General features: G+C 38.7%; 1 protein-coding gene across 2 annotated transcripts in view; it reads left to right on the top strand.

Moving 5' to 3' along the window:
* Positions 1-10865, top strand: part of ZNF510 (zinc finger protein 510) — a 29536-nt gene extending 18671 nt beyond the window's left edge. For both annotated transcript variants that reach the window (XM_049894891.1, XM_049894890.1), the window contains 3 exons: positions 3267-3393; positions 3683-3778; positions 5680-10865. In XM_049894891.1, coding sequence (XP_049750848.1) covers positions 3324-3393; positions 3683-3778; positions 5680-7274 — 1761 coding nt within the window. In that variant the 5' untranslated portion in view covers positions 3267-3323 and the 3' untranslated portion in view covers positions 7275-10865. The remainder of the gene's footprint in view (positions 1-3266; positions 3394-3682; positions 3779-5679) is intronic.
* Positions 10866-20985: the final 10120 nt, after the last annotated feature.

The following is a 20985-nucleotide window of genomic DNA, read 5'->3' as shown; positions in this document are numbered from 1 at the left end:
CCATGGTTTTTGATGAGAAATCAGCTGTTAATCTTATTTAGGATCCTTTGTAAATGATGAGTCACTTCTCTGTTGCTGCTTTCAAGATTCTTCCTTTGTCATTAGCTTTTGACAGTATGATTATGATGTTTCTAAGTACGAATCTTTGAGGTTATCCTGTTGGGAGTTCATTGATATTCTTGGATGTGTAAATTGTTTGTCATCAAATTTGGAAGTTTTCAGCAATTATTTCTTCAAATATTCTCTCTTTCCCCTCCTTTTGCGACTCCCAGTATGTGTAAGTTCATATACTTGATGATGTCCCACAGGTCTCTAAGGCATTGTTCATTTTTCTTCATTATTTTTTATCTTTCTGTTCCTCAGCCTGGATAATCTCAATGGATTTATAGTCAAGTTTACTGAATCTTTTTGCTGCATACTCAGATCTGCTATTGATCCACATCAGTGAATTTTTCATGTTAAATATTGCAGTTTTCTACTGCAGAATTTTTTATTGGTTCTTTTTTTTTTTAGAATTTCTCTCTTTATTGGTATTCTTGATTTGATGAGAAGATTGTTCTCATACTTTAGTTCTTTAGATATGATTTCCTTTAATTCTTTGAACATATTTAGAATAGCTGATTTAAACTCTTTGCCTGGACTTCCTCAGGGACAGTTTCATACATAATTTCTTTTTTACCTGTGTATGGCCCATACTTTCTTGTTTCTTCGCATGTCTCACAATTATTTGTTAAAAACTGGACATTTTCAATAACAATGTGGCAGCTCTGGAAATCAGAATCTCCTTTCTCTGCAAGGGTAGTTGTTATTTCTTTAGTTACTTTACCTAATTCTGTAGCATCTTCAGTCATGTGTGGCCACAGATGTTTGTTTAGTTAGATTTGTGATCAGCTAATAATTGGACAGAGATTTCTTTAAATTCCTGTAACCAATAAATCTTCCAGTCTGTACCAAGAGACTCTGTTTTTATTGGGGCACTCCTTCAGTAGTCATCCTGGTACTTTATAATTCTGCATTAGCCTTCACTTTCTTCTTACACAGAGCATTAACGTAAGCAAGAGGTGACAGTTTAGGGCTTTCTCAGGTCTTTCCTCAGCATGCATACAGTCCTGAGCATGTCCCCAGCCTTCCTGAATCCCAGGAATATGCCTAAGCTTTTCAAAACCTCTGTGGATTGCTCATTCTCAAAATTTCCTTTTTAAAATTTTTGGTTAGATTGTTGTTTGCCATATGGTTTTCTACTGCCTCAGGCAGCCATGATATTAAACAATTGCACATTTTTTCTTTTGACTAACATGCTCTGGAGTCGATGCCATTTGCCATGGATGAGCACTAAGTCAGGCCAAATAAAGACACTTTCGTGTAATGACATTTCTCTGGGACTGGGGCTGATCATCTGATGACGCTTCAGCCTAGGCAGGCACTGTGAATTTGAGTCTCAGGGTTGACTTAGAAAAGAGGAAGATGGGTCTGGGCAGTCTTTGGTACTGGCAACTTTTGCCCTCCCCCTGCTGCAGTGGGATTCCACCAGTGCCTTCAGGCTATGTGTTTTGAGGACTTTCAAACCTTACAGATTTAAATGTTTTGTTCTGTGGTAGAGAAAGGCAATCTGAGTCTGGATGGACTTAGGCAGTGACTGTTCTTTCCCTCCTCTACCCACCATTATGGAGGTTAGGGGAAACCCTCCTCTGCATTTTCCCCAATCCTCTCTGTGACATCTAGGTTGGGTCCATGGTGGAAAATCCCACAGGAGGATGGAAATCCTCTTATGTGTGCAGCCCCTCAGGGACTTCACACTCACACTAGTTCACAGTTGGCCTTTAGCAAGTTATTAAAATTTGTCTAATTTTATCTTCCTGTTGGTTTATATGAAGTTCAGTGGTGTCTGCTCTAGGTAAGAAAACGAGCAGGCCCTAAAGATTTTAGGTTGATTGGTTGCAATGCAATGTCAGTTCCCTGATAGATTCAAGAAAATCATTAGTTTTCAGTTTGCCCAGCTTCTTTCATCTTGTAAAGGTGTTAGTATTGCTCTTTTCAACTCTCTGCATCGCTGAACTAAAACCCAAAACCACATGATTTTAATTTTTTCTAATTTGATGAGACCTACAGTCTGTTTTTTTTAATGTGCAAAGTGTACCAAAAAATAATTTATATAGTAGTTATCCTATATATGTCAGTTAGTCAAGTTGGTTAATTATAGCCCTGAAATCTTCTATATTAACAATCAGCAAACTTTTTCTGCAACTGTCAAATCATGGGCTTTGTGGGCCATGTGATCACTGTTGCACCTACTGAATACTGTAGCAGCCTAGATGATACATAAACAAACAAACATGGCTGTGTTCCAGTATATTATTTACAAAAAACAGAGTTTAGATTTAGCCTTTAGGCTGTAGTTTGGTGACTTGTTCTATATTCCAGTTAATTTTTGAAATCTGCTTCTCCTATGAGTTATTGAGACACTTATGTTAAAATCCTTAATTATAATTGTGGCTATGTCTGTCTCATTTCTGACAACCCTTTTTTTTATATGTTTAGAACTGCGTTATCAGGTGCTTACAAATTTAGGTTGTTATATCTTGTTCAAAGGACCATTTTATCATTATAAACTATCATAATTCTTTCTTACCTTAAAATCTACTCTTCCTGGTTAGTGTTTTCATTCTTTTACTTTAAATATGCATATATCTCTACATATAAAATGTGGTTTTTTGCTTTGTTTACATGCACTCAGACTCTGTTTTCTTTAATTGGATTATTTAGTCCAGGGTTTAGCATATTCATTTCTTTATATAGAGTCAGGTAGTGTGTGATGGAAATACTCATCTCTGCTGCTTTGCAAAAGCAGCCATAGAAAATAGGTAAATGACTAGACATGAATGTGTCCCAATAAAATTTTACTTATGAAAACACCAGCAAGGTGGATTTTCCCCCAGTTCAGTTTGCTGACCCATGTCCTAGAGTATGCACAGGTAGTCTCTTGGGATGTGGGATGAAAATTGTAGAAAGTTTATTTACATATTTTTATCTTTTGCTAAAAAAATTTTTAAAACAAAAATTTTACTAATATACTTAACAGCGCATGCATATAACTCATTAATATGTTACAATCATTTTTACTGATTGCATACTTTCAAAGTATAAGATGAAATTAGGTCCAAAATAGGCATCCTTTATAATCATTTGCTTACAGAAAACATGATAAAAATAGTTTTCATGAGTACTTGTATTTTCTACGACACCTAAACAGAAATGTGCTGTTACAGGCATCAGTGTCATTCAAGGACGTGGCTGTGGAGCTGACCCAGGAGGAATGGCAGCACATGGGTCCTGCTCAGAGGACCCTGTACAGAGACGTGATGCTGGAGAACTACAGCCACCTCGTCTCAGTGGGTGAGCATATAAGCATAACTTACCCACATAATTCCCTATGGAAAGCATTTCCTTTTTAATTGTCAGTACATATGAACACTTTAATGTTTTTAGGCCTTTCAGTCAGGAGTCTAAAGTGTCTGAACCCTTTTGAGGACTAGAACTTTCTAGTTTGTGTTAATCAGCTCCTTAACGAGAAATTCAAATGAGCACCTTCAGGATGCTGCTTCTGAAACTGTATCTTCTTCTGCTTTTGGATACCGAAAGCTCATTTTCCTGGCCTCAGTTGTCGGTTCTTCTCTGTTTATAGGGTGCTGCATTTTCAAACCTGAAGTGGTCTTCAGGTTGGAGCAAGGAAAAGAACCTTGGTTCTTAGAGGGAGAATTCTCCAACCAGAGCTACCCAGGTGAGTTTCTGAGCACTGCCAGACAGAATCCTGCAGTGTGGTAGAGGGATAGTTAGACTTTAGAAGTTCACCTTAGTGGTGAACTGCATTGTTTTTCAAGACTTTTTTTAGAAGGCTCAAAGACACTAAAACCACCAATCGAAGTAAAAGATTGATTAACTTGACTACATTGAAATTAAGAACTTTGTTCATAAAAGATACCATTAAAAGGGTGAAAAGACAGGCCAGAGTGTCATAATATATATGGAGTACAAATAACCTAGAAAGGATAAACATACTGAAAATGTAAAAAACTTGTGCAAGTTAGTGTGGAAAAATGTAGGCAACCCCATTGAAAAATGGGCAAAAGACATTGAACAGGAACTTTCAGAGAAATCCAGATGACCAGAGTCTTAGTTATCTAGTGCTGCAATAACAGAAATACCACAAGTGTATGCCTTTAACAAAGAGAAATTTATTCTCTTACAGTCTAGGAGGCTAGAAGTCCAAATTCAGGGTGCCAGCTCCAGGGGAAGGCTTTCTGTCTCTGTCAGCTCTGGGGAAAGTTCCTTGTCATCAATCTTCCCCTGATCTAGGAGCTTCTCAGCCTAGGAACCCTGGGCCCAAAGGACACACTATTCTCCTGATTCGTTTCTTGGTGGTATGAGGTCCCCATGCCTCCCTGCTCACTTCTCTTTTATATCTCAAAAGAGATTGACTTAAGACACAACCTGATCTTGTAGGTTCAGTCCTGCCCATTAACGTAATTGCCTCTAATCCTGCTTCATTAACATGATGGTGAGTTGATCAGCCACTCATTTCATCTCTCTAACAGAGGATATGGGGAACCATCCCTTGTGAAATACATATAACATGACCGTGGCCTCTAAGGCTTTTAAAACAGAATGTCCAGTATACAGTAAAACATTACTAGACAAGAAAAAGGCAAGAAAACATAACAGAAAAGCCAAAGAAAAATAGAGGGTACCCCTAGGATGATCCAGATATTATGAGTTAGCAGAAAGGACTTTAACCATGAGTACTATTTTAAAGAAGCATATAGGGAAAGGTGAACAAAATAGATGAAAGGATGGAGAATGTCATCAGGAAATAGGATTTCAGGGTAGGGAGGATGTTGTTACACTGAATGTTGATAGTAACAAGATGGTAACAGTAAAGTATACACTGAACTTTTTAATGATAAATATAAATGCAAAGAAATATATTAAAGATTCTAAAACCAGGTTGCAACATAATAACCCTTTAGATTCTTAAATAGTAAGGATTAGTTCTGTGCCAAGGAAAAGACTGATTTGAGGAGGTAAGTGGACAGATTGAAATGTGGAAAGTTAGGATGGGGTAGTCAGGTTCACTTACTGTAGAATTCTGATAGACTAAATCAAAGATACCACAATCAGAATTAAGTAGTGAATCTAATTTAGTTGCTAGGATGGATTTTTCTTTCATTTAATTATGAGGAAGTTCACGCTGTTACAAATTTAATTTGATGTTGCATTCTAGAATGGAAATTAAAGATATCAAAAGTGGAAGAATGTCAGCTTATGAGCACTATACCAATGTAATCTAGATAGTGTAAGTACCTAAACTGTAAGTTCCTCCTCAAACCAAATGCATCCCCCTTCAGACATAGCCCAGGAATACTTTCTCTTGTTACTATACTTAAGTTTATAGTACTTGTTGGAGTCACCCCATTCTGAGTTTTCTGCTCCCTGAACTAATCAGTCTTATAAAATTCTCTAATTTTTTAAAAAGAGGAGTATCAGAGGAACATTTATTTACATACACGTGTGAATTAATCTTGAAGAACCAAAGAATGAAGTACACAATAGGCTATACATCTCTAAGCCCCACTTGTAAGAAATGTAAGATTCATAAGATGCTTTCATTTTTTCCTATTTTAGAAGATTACAATATCAAGAGGAACAAGAAAATCAAAGATATACACTTGGAACAAGTAATATTTATCAATAATAAAATATTGACTAGAGAGGAAGAGAAAGTTTTGGAAAAACCATTTAATCTGCACATGGCTCCTATTTCTTCAACAAAAATGCCCTATAAATGTGACTCATGGGGAATGAATTTGCGAAATATCTCTGAATTTATTCTCAATAATAGAAACTATTCAACAAAGAAAGCTGCGTGTGAGAATTTGCCTTTCAATATTAACTTTGAGAGAACTCATACTAGAGAAAAAAATTATGAATATAATAAAAATGTGAAATCTCTCACTTATAAGGAAGATCTTCCTGAGCATCAAAGGTTTCAGGCTTTGGAACAAGCTTTTGAGTGTAATAAATTTGGAAAAGCCTTCTGTGTTAAGGCTAACTGCATTACACAAAAGAGTCGTCACACAAGAGAGAAATCCTGTAAAGATGATGGATTTAAGATAAACTGTGATAAGACAGCTGTATTTGATCACCAGAGAACTGGCACAAGGGAAACACACTCTACCCTTAACCAGTGTGGGAAATCCTTCTGTGAGAAGACATCTGTCATGAAATACCATGAAGTTCATATGGCTATGAAATGCTGTGAGTGTAATGGAAGTGGAAATAATTTCAGCAGGAAGTCACACTTAACTCAACTTCAAAGAACTGTTACAGAAGAGAATCCATTTGCACATAATGATAGAACACAAACTAGGGATAAATCCTTTGAATATAATAAAAATGGGAAACCCTGCCTGACATCAGCCCACAAAGTACACCAGAGAACTCACTCAGAGGTAAAATCCTATAAATGTAATGAATGTGGGAAATCTTTCTGTCAAAAAGGACATCTCATTCAGCATCAGAGAACTCACACAGGAGAGAAACCATTTGAATGTAATGAATGTGGAAAAACTTTCTCCCAGAAGTCACACCTCAGTACACATCAGCGAATTCACACAGCAGAGAAACCCTATAAATGTAATGAATGTGGGAAAACTTTTGTCCAGAAGTCAACCCTCAGAGGACATCAGAGAATTCACACAGGGGAGAAACCCTATGAATGTAGTGAATGTGGGAAAACTTTTGTTCAGAAGTCAACCCTCAGAGATCATCATAGAATTCACACAGGAGAGAAATCCTTTCAGTGTAATGAATGTGGGAAAACTTTTGGCCAGAAGTCAAATCTCAGAATACATCAGAGAACTCACAGTGGGGAGAAATCTTACCAATGTAATGAATGTGAAAAATCCTTCTGGCGAAAAGACCATCTCATTCAACACCAGAAAATTCACACAGGAGAGAAACCATTTAAATGTAATGAATGTGCAAAAACCTTCGCCCGGACATCGACCCTGAGAGTACATCAGAGAATTCACACAGGGGAGAAACCATTTAAATGTAATGAATGTGGGAAAAAATTTGTCCGAAAGGCAATCCTTAGCGATCATCAGAGAATTCATACAGGGGAGAAACCCTTTCAGTGTAATAAATGTGGGAAACCGTTTGGCCAGAAGTCAAACCTCAGAATACATCAGAGAACTCACAATCGGGATAAATCTTAATGAATGTAAAAAAAAATTGGAAAATAATAGAAGCGAACCCTAAATGTATGCCAGGGAATTCAAGGAGGGGTGAACCCCTATTGATGTAATAAATGTGGAAAATCCTTTGGGAAAAAGACCATCTCATTTGAGATCAGAGAACTCACATAGAGGAGAATGGACTGCATATAGGAAAACTATCCTAGAAGTGAATGTTTGCTGTAGATGAGAAAATTCACACAGTAGATAAAACTTATTAATATAATGAATAGAAAGAATTCTATCTAAAGGGAAACCCTGAGCATGTATTGGAGGATTCATACAGCCTTCTATTTCAAGGTACTGTGGAAAGTCCTCTAAATAAAGTCATGTGCTATTCAGTAACTTGTACATATCAGATAGGCTGGTAACTTGTTCACAAGTAACCATTTCATTTTCCTCCAGGCACATAAAAAAAAGCTAGTTTAAATTTCCAAATTTTCCTTGCATCTAAGTGGGGCTGTGTGGCTAGTGAAATGTGGGTGCCAATGGTATATGCTACATTCAGGCTTGGCAAAGATTTCCCTTACAAACGTCCAGTGCTCTATTAGAATAAAATGGCAGTAACTTCCAGGACAACCTATTTATATTGACATGTACTGACACAAAATGAAAGAAGCCAGGGTCCCCGGATAAATATGTAGAGCAGATTTCTCTTCCAGATTTTCACTACTTGAACATTTTTGAGCAAGAAATAAGATTCTATTCCATTGAGCTCTAATGTGTTTGAGTGTATTTATTATTGCACATTATTTAGCCATCTACTTTAGTTTGGGTTCTCTAGCAAAGCAAAACCAGTGAGGCATATTATTAGAGGTTTATATCAAGGAAATGGCTCACGCGATTGTAGAGACTGGAAAGTTCCAAGTCTGTAGAGGCTTCTGACTCACATAGCCACAGGGACTGGTGAACCCAAGATTGGCAGGTCAGAGGGTGGGCCTCTGACTCACAGGCTATGGGAGCCAACAAATCCCAGGATTGGCAGGTAAGATGGCAGGCTGCTGGCTCACAGGCTGCAGAGACTGACAAATCCCAAGAACAGCAGGTAAGCTGCTAGCACAAATCCCAAGAACAGCAGGTAAGCTGCTAGCTGAAGTCCCAAGAACCGGAGGTCAGATGGTGAGCCAGATGCATGAGTCAGAGCAAGCAAAAGCCCGTGAGTTTTGCCAGAAATTCCACATATATTGGACACAGGCCACACCCTCAAGGAAACTCTCTTTCAGCTGATTGGCTGTTCATAGATCTCATCATGGAGGTGATTATATCAGATCTCATTATGGAGGCGATTATATCATTACATAGCTGCCAAACTACATCATAACTGCCAAACCACTGAGAATCATGGCCCAGCAAGTTGAAACACAACCTTAACCATCATACCATCCTTCTGCTAGGAAGACATAAAACAGCTTGTGAGCCATGCTTGAGTCAGCCACAGGGCACAAACCTTACTGAGGTTGCTGAGTAAATGGGTCCTTCCAAGATCAGAGAATTCATTTAAGAGATACTCTTTCACTGTAGTGAAATAGTGCCAGTAATGATCACCCTGATACAGGGTTTTGAATTGACCTAAAACGATTTTTTTTGCTTGAATGGTCAACAGCCACCATGGTTTTCAAAACCAAAAGTAATTGTGCCTTGTTTAATGGCACAAAGCTACTCTCCCTCCTCACCTCCTGATACCTCTGTATACCCCCAAACTTAGTTGCCTTAAGAAGAAAGATGTTTCTTTTTCTCCAGTTATGCTGGGGAACTTGGGTGGGGAACCAAAAACTCATTGACATCGAGTCAATGCTTACTCATAGTGACCTTATAGGACAGAGTAGAACTGCCCCAGAGGGTTTACAAAGAGCAGCTGGTGGATTGAAACTGCCGACTTTCTGGTTAGCAGATGAGCTCTTTATGGCTTGTTTGAATTCAAGTGCCCTGTCAAGAGACAGGGGGCATCTCAATTCAGCTAATGGATTTGGGCACTTTGGAGACCTTATGGATTGAACCCTTTTAGATAGTACTCCGTACTGTGGTTACTTCTACATCTAAAAGCATAGTAGGAATTGTTATATGCTTAACTTCTTCCCATAAATTGTGGAGGGAATTATCCCAATCAGGAAGAGTTGCATATAAAGAAATACTTTTTAGATATCACAGCCCTGGGGAGCATTTTGAGCTTCAAGTCTCTGTGACTGGTGATTTTGTTGATTGGAACTCTGGTAAAAGAAGGAAGTCCTTGCAGGAAGGGGATGATTTTATTTGATTCCCTGACAGAGATAAGATGTACACCCCTTTCGAAAAGCATCTATGTAGCTTATTCTTGGGCTCTTTTAGACATCACACACATGACTCATGGAGTCGTCTAGCCTCATATTCCTATTTTTGGGTTTGCCATCTGGACATAGTGATTAACAGTGGGAAAGACCCACAAAACCCCACTTGAGAAATGGTTCAAGAGCACAGCTGCCCTAGCCCCATCAGTATCTCAGCTATGGATGAAAAAGTAACACCTGTCCCTTGGAGGGGATCCCACTTTGTTGCTGAAACAAAGCCACTGGTGAAGCTGAAACCACTGGGATGCCGTGACCGTTCAACCTCAGTGCCAGTACGCAAAACCGAAAGTGTATGTGGTTGCTCATCTCAGGCAGAACGCACGGCTGTTCTTGGCTCTGGCCAATATTCCCCTGATGAACATTGTTATATTTTTTATTGATTCTTGGATTCTTGCCAGTGACCTAACTTTTTGGCCTGCCAGTTGGAAAACTACAGACTGACAGATAAAAGCACTCCTCTTTGGGGCTAAGAACTGTGAGAAAATACAGTTGCTGACCATACTGTCTGGGTCACTCATATGGTAAGGGACAGTTCTGTGATGAGACTGTCCAAAATCAGTCTGCCGATTGAGCATTCACTGCCAGATTGCCACTGTTGCTATCTGGATCCATCGTTTCACTAGTATGGCGAACCTTCCACCATCTTAGACTGGGTACAAAGTAAAGGTCTCCAGGTAGCTGATATTTCCTTTGATGTCATGTGATACCAGAATCTACCATTGTTTCCTGCTGGATGAATAGGCAATGATCCACATAGCATTTGGTTAATTCACCCCTTCCCTTTCCCACTGATTTTAAATATACTAAAGTATCATTTGTAAAGATATTGCATATGGCTGCTTATTCCTCATTCCCCGTAGTCTTCTAGTACCAGATCCTCCCTTTGTGACAACAGAGCTGGTACATAGCTCACACGAGCCAAAATAATGCATCCTGATGTGATGTTGAGTGTCTTAAAGAAGGGTATTTTAATGAGTTTGGAAAATGAGAAGACTTCCTAGAATTTTGGAAATGTATGGCATGACAGACAAGTTAATGACCCTAGTGCTGCCGGCAACCTTGCCAAGAAAAATGCATCTAAAATAGGGTTAAAAAAAAAAAAGTTATACAGAGAAGCAGATAGACAGACTGGTGGTACGCAAGTCCAGTTAATGTCGGACTCCCTGAGAATCAAAACACCACTGTTTTAATTAATCTGTTTTTGTAATGCTTGATCATATAAAGGAAGCCTTCCATTCTTTTAAAATAAGTTCATTTTTTTTCCAAAGACTTTTTCTTAAAGAAGATAGATACTTAGAATCATCACCCTCTCTTTTTAAAATATATTTTAGGAATATTACTGAATTTGGTATTAAATTCAGAGCCAGGTACCGGACAGAATTGATCCAGTTCACCCAGGTGACTTGAATCATTCATTGGGAAACCAGGTGACAAAGCCCCATGACTGGGCACTCAGGTTTTACCTGTCCTCTGGTAGGCTTGCAAGATACCTCCATATACCAAATCATCAACTGGAAACCATGCTCTGCTCTCACCATGAATTCTCCCTTCCGCTCCCTGCCTGGTTGATCCTCCTTATGTTATCTGGAAACCTGAAGGAGCCAGTTTTCTGTCTACCTGTCTGCTAAGGGTCTTCAAGCTAATAGAGGTAGAAAAGAAGCCTCCATGAAGGCAATAATTTTGGTCTGTTTTCATGATTAGTCTCAAACATATGAAACAGTGCCTCTACATATTAGGCAAAAACAAATACTTGTTGATTTTGAAATTCGACACATTTTTCATTTTCTTGCTGTACATTATCTTTCCAGATGATTCACCAGGGATTATACTTAAGCTGTAAGCTCCCCACTCAAAGACTTCCCTGTTTTAGATATTTTCTAAATTTGTGAAACTTTACTTGTTCTTAGTAGTGTACAGTACTGGTCTTCAGATATTTTGTCAACCAAGACAATTCATTTTAAATAAATTAAGATTCCCAATTCTTACTTACGTCTAAGTAATCAGTTTTCATTAGCATTGTTGATTGGTTTGATTGGTTTTTGCATTGCTTCCACACGAATATTTTGTAAGTACCAATCCAAGCAATTTTATAAAACCCTAACAATGGTAGTCAGATTTCTAAGATGAATCAAATGTTTAGGCGAAGGACTCGGTTGCTGGAATCATCCCTTGAATCCATTTTACCAGTAGTTCCATTACTTTTACTTCCAAATCATCTTCCTGGCACCTTCAAGGAAGTTAAGTTGTACTTTTGGCAGGCTGGAGAATCTAGTCCCTGGGAGAGGTATCTGCCCCTAAGGAAAGAGTGAAACGCTCTATACAGTCCTACCTATATATGTATGCCTTTTCTGTCATATTAAGCATCTCCCTGGAAGCCCAGGAGAAATAATATATTCATCAGAAAATCTTCACACTATGAAGGGGGAGAAACAGTTCTGTGTTTTTCTAGCCAGATAGCACAGTTGCCAGGTACCATTAGCCTGTGGGCAAACTGGCTGTTTTAGTGATCTTCTGGTGTTCTAATAGAAGAGACTGCCCAACTGACAGAACAAGAATAATTAGTTTAACCTTCAGCTGACTAACCCTGGGTCAATAATTGATCCTAGTGAACTAAAACACTAGTTGGCCTGACATCTTGGCAAAAGATGTCTGTAAACAAGTTCCTCAGAGTGATGAACTTGATCATATTTGGTGAGGCTAAATGACAGGTTCAGGATGGGGAGTGTAAGCACTATTAATGAGTATTTCTCATCCTTGTTTGGTCCTTATTCACCAAATGTGAGTCTCTAATGCACAAATTCTTAATAAAATAATCTCTCAGGTGGCTGGGGTGAAGAGTCTACATTTCTCTTTCTTTTTTTTTAAGCAGATATTCTTCAAAGAGCAAAAAGAATTGAGATGTTAGCCTCTTACACCCCCTCAACATGCCTAGTCCTTCCTGTCCTCAAAATTTAGTCCTCTTGCCCAGTACATATATTCAGGTGCACTAAACAGAATGCTCCGGTTCAGTGCACCAATCTCTCAGTCCTTGCTGGAACCAACCAGGACACTTTATCTCCCTTCCCTCACAGATGTAATCCTCCTGACAGCTAAGGCATGAATCTGCAAACCCTGCACTAATCTATTTCACATTAAATACTTTGTTCCCACAATAAATACTATTTCTAGCTTAACAACATGTTTTCTACCATCGTCTTCCAAATCCCTCTATTATTAGTAATAATACTTAGACCAAAGGACTTTATCTCCTCTCTTACCATGATTTTATCTTTTACCACTTTCCTGGTCTCTTACCTTGGACTCTTTCCCCACAAATCTTTCTCACTGCCTTGTCTCTGAACCATGGTCTTTAAGAAGTATTCTGGTCAAGATTTATAAGAGGAAGAGAAGGAGAGGGTTCACAACTGTCATATTTGAAAAAAACTAAATTGTAACAGCAAGTTACTTCGATAGTTCTTAGTAGAAGTGGAAAGTAATACAACTTGAGCTTTTGACTCATAAATTGTCAGGAAAAAAGCAACAGGGATCTCAAAAGGAGGGAAATAATAAAATGGCAAGAATACAGGCAAGACATAAAAAAAAAGATTACCAAACCTCAAACTTGATTTTTTTTAAAGATTAATATAGAAAGACCTCTGTAAAGACTAATCAACAAAGAAGATGCAAATAAAATAGACTGAAAAGGCATGTTGTTGTTAGGTGCCATCGAGTTGGCTCCAACCTATAGCGACTTTACGTACAACAAAATGAAACACTGCTCGGTCCTGCACCATCCTCACAATCTTTGCTATGCTTGAGCCCATTGTTGCAGCCGCTGTGTCAATTCATATTGATGAAGGTCTTCCTCTTTTTACCTGACCATTTGCCTAACCAAGCATAATGTTCTTCTCCAGGGACTAGTCCCTCCTGATAGCATGACCAAAGTATACGAGATGAAGTCTCACCATCCTGGCTTCCAAAAAGCACTCTGGCTGTATTTCTTCCAAGACAGACTTGTTCGTTCTTCTGGCATTCCATGGCATGTTCGATATTCTTCACCAACACCACAATTCAAAGGCATCAATTCTTTGTTCGTTGTCCAGCTTTCGTATGTGTATGAGGCAATTGAAAATACCATAGCCTGCATCAGGTGCACCTTAGTCATCAAAGTGACGTCTTTGCTTTTCAAAACATGAAAGAAGTCTTTTGCTGCAAATTTGCCCAATACAATATGTCATTCAATTTCTTGAGTGCTGCTTCCATGAGTGTTGATTGTAGATCCAAGTAAAATGAAATCCTTGTCAACTTCAGTATTTTCTGTTTATCATGATACTGCTTATTGGTCCATTCATGAGGATTTTTGTTTTCTTTATGTTGAAGTGTAACGCATACTGAAGGCTCTAGTGTTTGATCTTCGTCAGTAAGCACTTCAAGTCCTCTTCACCTTCAGCAAGCAAGGTTGTGTCATCTGCATATTGCAGGTTGTTAATGAGTCTTCCTCCAGTCATGATGCTGTGTTCTTGATATAGTCCAGCTTCTCAGATTGTTTAACATAAAGATTGAGTAAGTATGGTGAAAGGATATAACCCTGATGCTCACCTTTCCTGACTTTAAACCATGCAGTATCCCCTTGTTCTGTTTGAATGACTGCCTCCTGGTCTATGTACAGGTTCCCCTTGAGCACAATTAAGTGTTCTGGAATTCCCATGTTTTGCAATGTTACCCGTAGTTTGTTATGATCCACACACCCGAATGCCTTTGCATAGTCAGTAAAACATAGGTAAACATCTTTTTGGTATTCTCTGCTTTCAGCCAAGATCCATCTGACATCAGCAGTGATTTTCCTCATTCCACATCCTGTTCTGAATCCAGCTTGAACTTCTGGTAATTCCCTATTGGTGTAGTGCTGCAGCCACTTTTGAATGATCTTCAGCAAAGTTTTATTTACATGTGACATTAATGATATTGTTTGATAATTTCCACATTTGGTTGGATCACCTTCCTTTGGAGTGGGCATAAATATGGATCTCTTCCAGTCAGTCGGCCCATAGCTGTCTTCCAGGTTTCTTGACATACACGAGTGAGCACATCCATTTGTTGAAACATCTCAGTAAGTATTCTGTCAATTCCTGGAGCCTTGTTTTTTGCCAGTGCTTTCAGTAAAGCTTGGACTTCTTCCTTCAGTCAGTTCTCGATCCTGTGCTACCTTATGAAAGTAGTTGAACATCATTGACCAATTCTTTTTGGGACAATGACTCTGTGTATTCCTTCCATCTTCTTTTGATGCTTCCTGTGTCATTCAATATTTTGCCCATAGAATCCTTCAGTATTGCCATTCGAGGCTTGAATTTTTTCTTCAGTTCTGTCAGCTTGAGAAATGCCAAGCATATTCTTCTCTTCCAGTTTTCTAATTCCAGGTCTTTGCACATTTCATTATAATACTTAGCTTTGTTCTCTTGAGTCACCCTTTGAAATCATCTGTTCAGCTCTTTTACTTCATCATTTCATCCATTTGCTTTGGCTGCTCTATGTCCAAGAGCAAGTTTCAGAGTCTCTTCTGGCATCCATTTTGGTCTCTCTTTCTTGTCTTTAATGCCCCTTAGCTTTCTTCATGCATGGTGATGTCCTTGATATCATCCCACAACTCCTCTGGTCTTTGCTCATTAGTGTTCAAAGCGTCAATCTATTCTTGAAATGGTTTCTAAATTCAGGTGGGGTATCCTCAATTCTAGCGGAATCATTCTAATTTTCTTCATCTTCAACTTGAACTTGATAAAAGCAATTGATGGCCTGTTCTATAGTCAGCCCTGGCCACGTTCTGACTGATGATATTGAGCTTTTCCATCATCTCTTTCCACAGATGTGTAGTCAGTTTCATTCCTGTGTTTTCCATTCAGTGAGGTCTACGTGTATAGTCACCATTTATGTTGTTGAAAAAAGGTATATGCAATGAAGAAGTCATTGGTCTCGCAAAATTCTATCATGCAATCTCTGGCATTGTTTCTGTCACCGAGGCCATATTTTCCAACTACCGGTCCTTCTTTGTTTCCAGCTTTCACATTCCAATCACCGGTAATTATCAATGTGTCTTGATTGCATGTTTGATCAATTTCAGACTGCAGAAGTTGGTAAAAATCTTCAATTTCTTCATCTTTGGCCTTAGTGGTTGGTGTGCAAATTTCAATAATAGTCATATTTACTGGTCTTCCTTGCAGGCGTACGGATATTATCCTATTACTGACAGTGTTGTACTTCAGGATAGAACTTGAGATGCTGTTTTTGATGATGAATGTGAGACCATTCTTCTTCAATTTGTCTTTCCCAGAACAGTAGACCATACGATTGTCTGATTCAAAATGGCCATTTCAGTCCATTTCAGCTCACTAATGCCTGGGATATGGATCTTTACATGTTCCATTTCATTTTTGATGATTTTCAATTTTCCTAGATTCATACTTCATAAATTCCATGTTCCAATTATTAATGGGTGTCTGCAGCTGTTTCTTCTCATTCTGAATCATGCCACATCAGTAAATGAAGGTCCCAGAAGCTCTATCCCATCCATGTCATTAAGGTCAGCTCTATTTTGAGGAGGCAGCTCTTCCACAGTTGTATTTCGAGTGCCTTCCAACCTGAGGGGCTCATCTTCTGGCACTACATCAGGAATATTCCGTTGCTATTCATTAAGTTTTCACTGGCCAATTTTTTCAGAAGTAGACCACCAGGTCCTCCTTCCTAGCCTGTCTTAGTCTGGAAGCTCCATTGACAACTGTCCACCATGGGTGACCCTGTTGGTATTTGAAATACTAGTGGTATAGCTTCCAGCATCACAGCAGCATGCAAGCCACCACAGTACAACAAACGGACAGACATGTGGTCTCTCAATACATTTTAAAGGTCATGTTATGAGCTGTTATATACTAATAAATTTTAAAACCTGGACAAATTGGATAATTCCCTAGAAAATATACAATGCTGAAAGTTTTTGAAGAGGTAACATTTGAATATGAAGTTCACAGCATTAACAGACTTTTCTAAAAATGAAAATACATGATAGAAGCAGAAGCAGAAAAAGAATTTGATGAGGGTCAATACATTTCAATATAAAAAAACCTATAAACCAACTTTATATGGGAAGGAACTTTCTTAACATGGAAAAAAATTTATGACAAATAGAACATTGTAAAAACTTATTTTTCCCAATTTAAACTACAAAGTCAACATAATTGTTATCAAAATTATATTTGCATTTTTTAGGAATTCAATGAACATTTTTGAATTAATATAGAAAGATAAAGGTCTACAAATAGCTAAGTCAAATTTTATAAAATAAAAGCAATGAGGGGAAGGAATCCATCCTGGGCTCATATTATTAGAGACCATATACTGCAGAATCCACAACACCCATGGGTGCAAAAAATGCAGCAGTCAAGAAATCAAAAGATGCATTGGGCAAATCGGCTACAAGAGATCTCTTTAAAGTGTTTGAAAGTAAAGATATCACCTTGAAGACTAAGGTGCACCTGACCCAAGCCATGGTGTTTTCAATTGCCTCATATGCACGCAAAAGCTGGACAGTGACTAAGGAAGAACAAAGAAGAACTGATGCCTTTGAATTGTGATGTTGACAAAGAATATTGAATATACCATGGACCACCAAAAAATCAAACAAATCTGTCTTGGAAAAAGTACAACCAGAATGCTCTTTGGAAGCAAAAATGGTGCGACTGGGCCTCACATACTTTGCACATGTTATCAGGAGGGATCAGTCTCTGGAGAAGGACATCATGCTTGCTGAAGTAGAGGGTCATCGGAAAAAAGGAAGACTCTCAACAAGATGGACTGACACAGTGGCTGCAGCAATGGGCTCAAGCATAGCAACAATTCTGAGGATGGTGCAGGACCGGGCAGTGTTTCGTTCTGTTGTGCATCGACTCGACGGCACCTAACAACAACATACTGCAGGGGGAGGTGCAGGATCACTGAAAAAGCTGTACCCCTGAGATCTAGGGACACTGGGCTTGCCTAAGTGTGATGGTTCTCCAGTAAAACAGACAATCTGCCCTGGCCCCAGTACCAGAGTCTGCCGCTAGAGGGGCAAGAGAATAGAGAGAGACCCTTCCACACAGAGGAAGTACAAAGCCAAGAGTGGATATAAACATTGAGAAAAAACTTCTGGTAAACCAGCCCCTACCCAAAGCATAAAATAAGGCTGGAAGAATTTTAAGTTGGTAGTACAATGAAGAAGGATCCCTGGTGGCACAGTGGTTAAGCACTCAGCTGCTGAGAGGCAGGCAGTTCTAATCCACTGCACAGGAGAAAGATGTGGTAGTCTGCTTCAGTAAAGATTTACAGACTTGGAAACCCTATGGGGAAGTTCTACTCTGTCCTGTACGGTCATTATAAGTCAGAATCGACTTGAAAGCAACTTTTTTTTTTTGGTTAGTGCAATGAAGATATCCAAAACAACAACAAACCCACCACGGTAAATAGCTACTGACTGGATTGACTCGACCTCACTCTCTCTATAAAGGCCAAGCAGAAAAACACGTGCCTATTTCTAGGCATAAATACCATTTATCTCAGAATAAAATGGCTTCACTAGTGAATTCTACCAAACATTTAAAGAAGAATTAATACCAAACCTCAAACTCTACCCAAAAAAATAGAAGAAAAGGGAATACTTTTTGATAATATTTCCCTGATAAAACACCAGGCAAAGACACTACAGGAAAAGAAAACTACAGACCAATACTTCTTATAAATAAGGATGCAAAGTCCTCAACAAAACACTAGCAAAATGAATCCAAGAGCATATGAAAATTATTATATGCCATTACTAGGTGGGATTTATCCTACAAATGCAAGGGTGATTCAGCCTAGAATAATCAATCAATGGAATACACCACATTAATAGAATGAAGGGAAAAAAAAATCAGTTCCTGCAGAAAAGGCATTTGACAAAATCCAACAACCATTTGTGTTTGAAAAACAAAACGCTCAACAAACTAGGTATAGAAGGGAACTTCCTCAATGTGATAACCAAAAAAAAAAAAAAAACCAAACCCAGTGCTGTTGATTCCAACTCATAGCAACCCTATAGGACAGAGTAGAACTGCCCCATAGAGTTTCCAAAGAGCGCCTGGCGGATTTGAACTGCCGACCCTTTGGTTAGCAGCTGTAGCACTTAGCCACTACGCCACCAGGGTTTCCTCCTCGACATGATACCTCAATATGATACAGAGTATTTATGGAAAACCACAGGAAACATCATGCTCTGTGCTAAAAGACTGAGGCTTTGCCCCAGAGATCAGGCACAAGTCAAAGATGCCCACTTTCACCACTTAATTCAACATTTTAGGCACAGCAGTTAGGCAAAAAGGAAAAGCATCCAAATTGGAAAGGAAAAATTAAAACTATCTCAATTTGCAGATGGCAGATGACATTTTACATATAGAAAATCCTAAAGAATCCACACACACACAAAAAAATCCACTAAAAAAAAATAATAAATAAATTCAGCAATATTGCAGGATACAAGATCAACAAACAACAATCATCTGTATTTCTGTACACTAGGACTGAACAATCCAAAAAGGAAATTGAGAAAGCAGTTCCATTTACAATATCATCTGTTATTGTGTCCCCAAAAAACTTATATTGAAGTCCTAATCCCTGGTACTTATGAATGTAACCTTGCTTGGAAAAAGAATCTTTGAGGATGTTATCAGTTACCATGAAGTCACACCAGAGTAGGGTGGGTTGTAGTCCAATATGAGTGGTGTCCTATGAAAGAGAAAAGACACAGAAAGAGAGATGAAAGATGTCCATGTGATGATGGGATTATGCTGAATCTGTAAGGCAAGGAACTCCTAGGGCTACTAGAATCCAGGAGAGACAAGAAAGGATTCTCCCTTCGAGCACTTGGAGAAGACATGGACTTGCCAACACTGGATTCAGACTACTAGCCTCCAGAACTGTAAAACATTACATTTCTGTTCTTATAAGCCACCCAATTTGTGGTATTTTTTTTTATAGCAGCCCTAGGAAACTAATACAGCATCAAAAATAATTAAGAATAAATTTAACCAAGAAGCTGCATGACTTAGCCACTGAAATTTCCAAAACATTGCTGAAAGAAATTAAAGAAGACCTAAATAAATGGAAAGACATCCAGTATTCATGGACTGGAAGACTGAATATTGTTAAGATGGCAATAACCCCAAAGGAATCTACAGATTCCTTGAATTCCTGTCAAAATATCAATGACCATTTTTGCAGAAATGGAAAATCCTATTCTCAAATTCAGATTGCAAGGAGTCTTAATACCCTTAACAATCTTGAAAAGGAACAAGGTTAGAAAAATCACGTTCCAATTTACAAACTTTTCTCCAAAGCAACAGTAATGAAAACAATGTAGCACTGACATAAAGACAGACATATAAACCAATGGAGTAAAATTGAGAATTCAAAAATAAACCAATACATTTATGGTCAATTGATTTCAACAAGGGTGCCAAGACCATTGAATGGGGAAAGAATAACCTCTTCAACAAATGGTGCTGGGATGACTGGATTTCCACACTATATATAAAAATTAACTTAAAATGAATCAGTGGCCTAAATATATGAACTAAAACTATAAAACTCTTAGAAGAAAGCATAGGAGTAAATCTTTATAACCTTGAATTTGCCAACAGTTTCTTAGATATGACACCAAAAACAACAACAGACGGAAGGGACAAAATGGTGGCATAAGAAGTCACTCCCCTGCATCCTTCTACAACTAAGCCAGTGAACAATAAATTAAAATTAACACAAAGATTTTGGCACTGCAGACAGCAGTTGAAGTGTTGGAGAATCAAGGTGAGATCCAAGTCAGGAGAAAAATGAGAGTGGAAAGCCTGAGATTCGCTGATTAAAGGCACCCTACCTGCCCTGCCAGCTCAGCTCACTGTGGCCCTAATAGGATTCGTACAGGCAAAACCACTGAACAAAGAACCCAGAACGGCATCTATACTGAGGACAACACCGGCTTAGAGATAGTAAGTAAACAGCCTTGGAAAAGTGTGACAAAAGGGGTGGGGGTGCCTTCAACGTTGGGGTAGAACTAAGAGTGGCATATCGGCACAACATGGATTTGAAATCTGGGAAACTAAGGAAAGTGCAATTCGATTAAATTGGTGCAGATTGGATGTGGGAATTTACGAGCAGGGAGAAAGGAAACCCAAGCCTGCACTTGGGGAAGGGCACAGGAAAGCAGAAATGCTGGGAGTGAGTGCTGTTGGGTCTCACTGAGACCAAAGACAGGAAGGCATTAGGACCTAGGGCCACAGAAGAAATGTGGTACCCACCCATAGGCCAGGAAGAAAAAAGTACATCAAACAGGC

This window comes from Elephas maximus, chromosome 9, assembly GCF_024166365.1.
Source record: "Elephas maximus indicus isolate mEleMax1 chromosome 9, mEleMax1 primary haplotype, whole genome shotgun sequence".
NCBI lineage: Eukaryota > Metazoa > Chordata > Mammalia > Proboscidea > Elephantidae > Elephas > Elephas maximus.
This window is presented reverse-complemented; position numbering and strand designations above follow the sequence as displayed.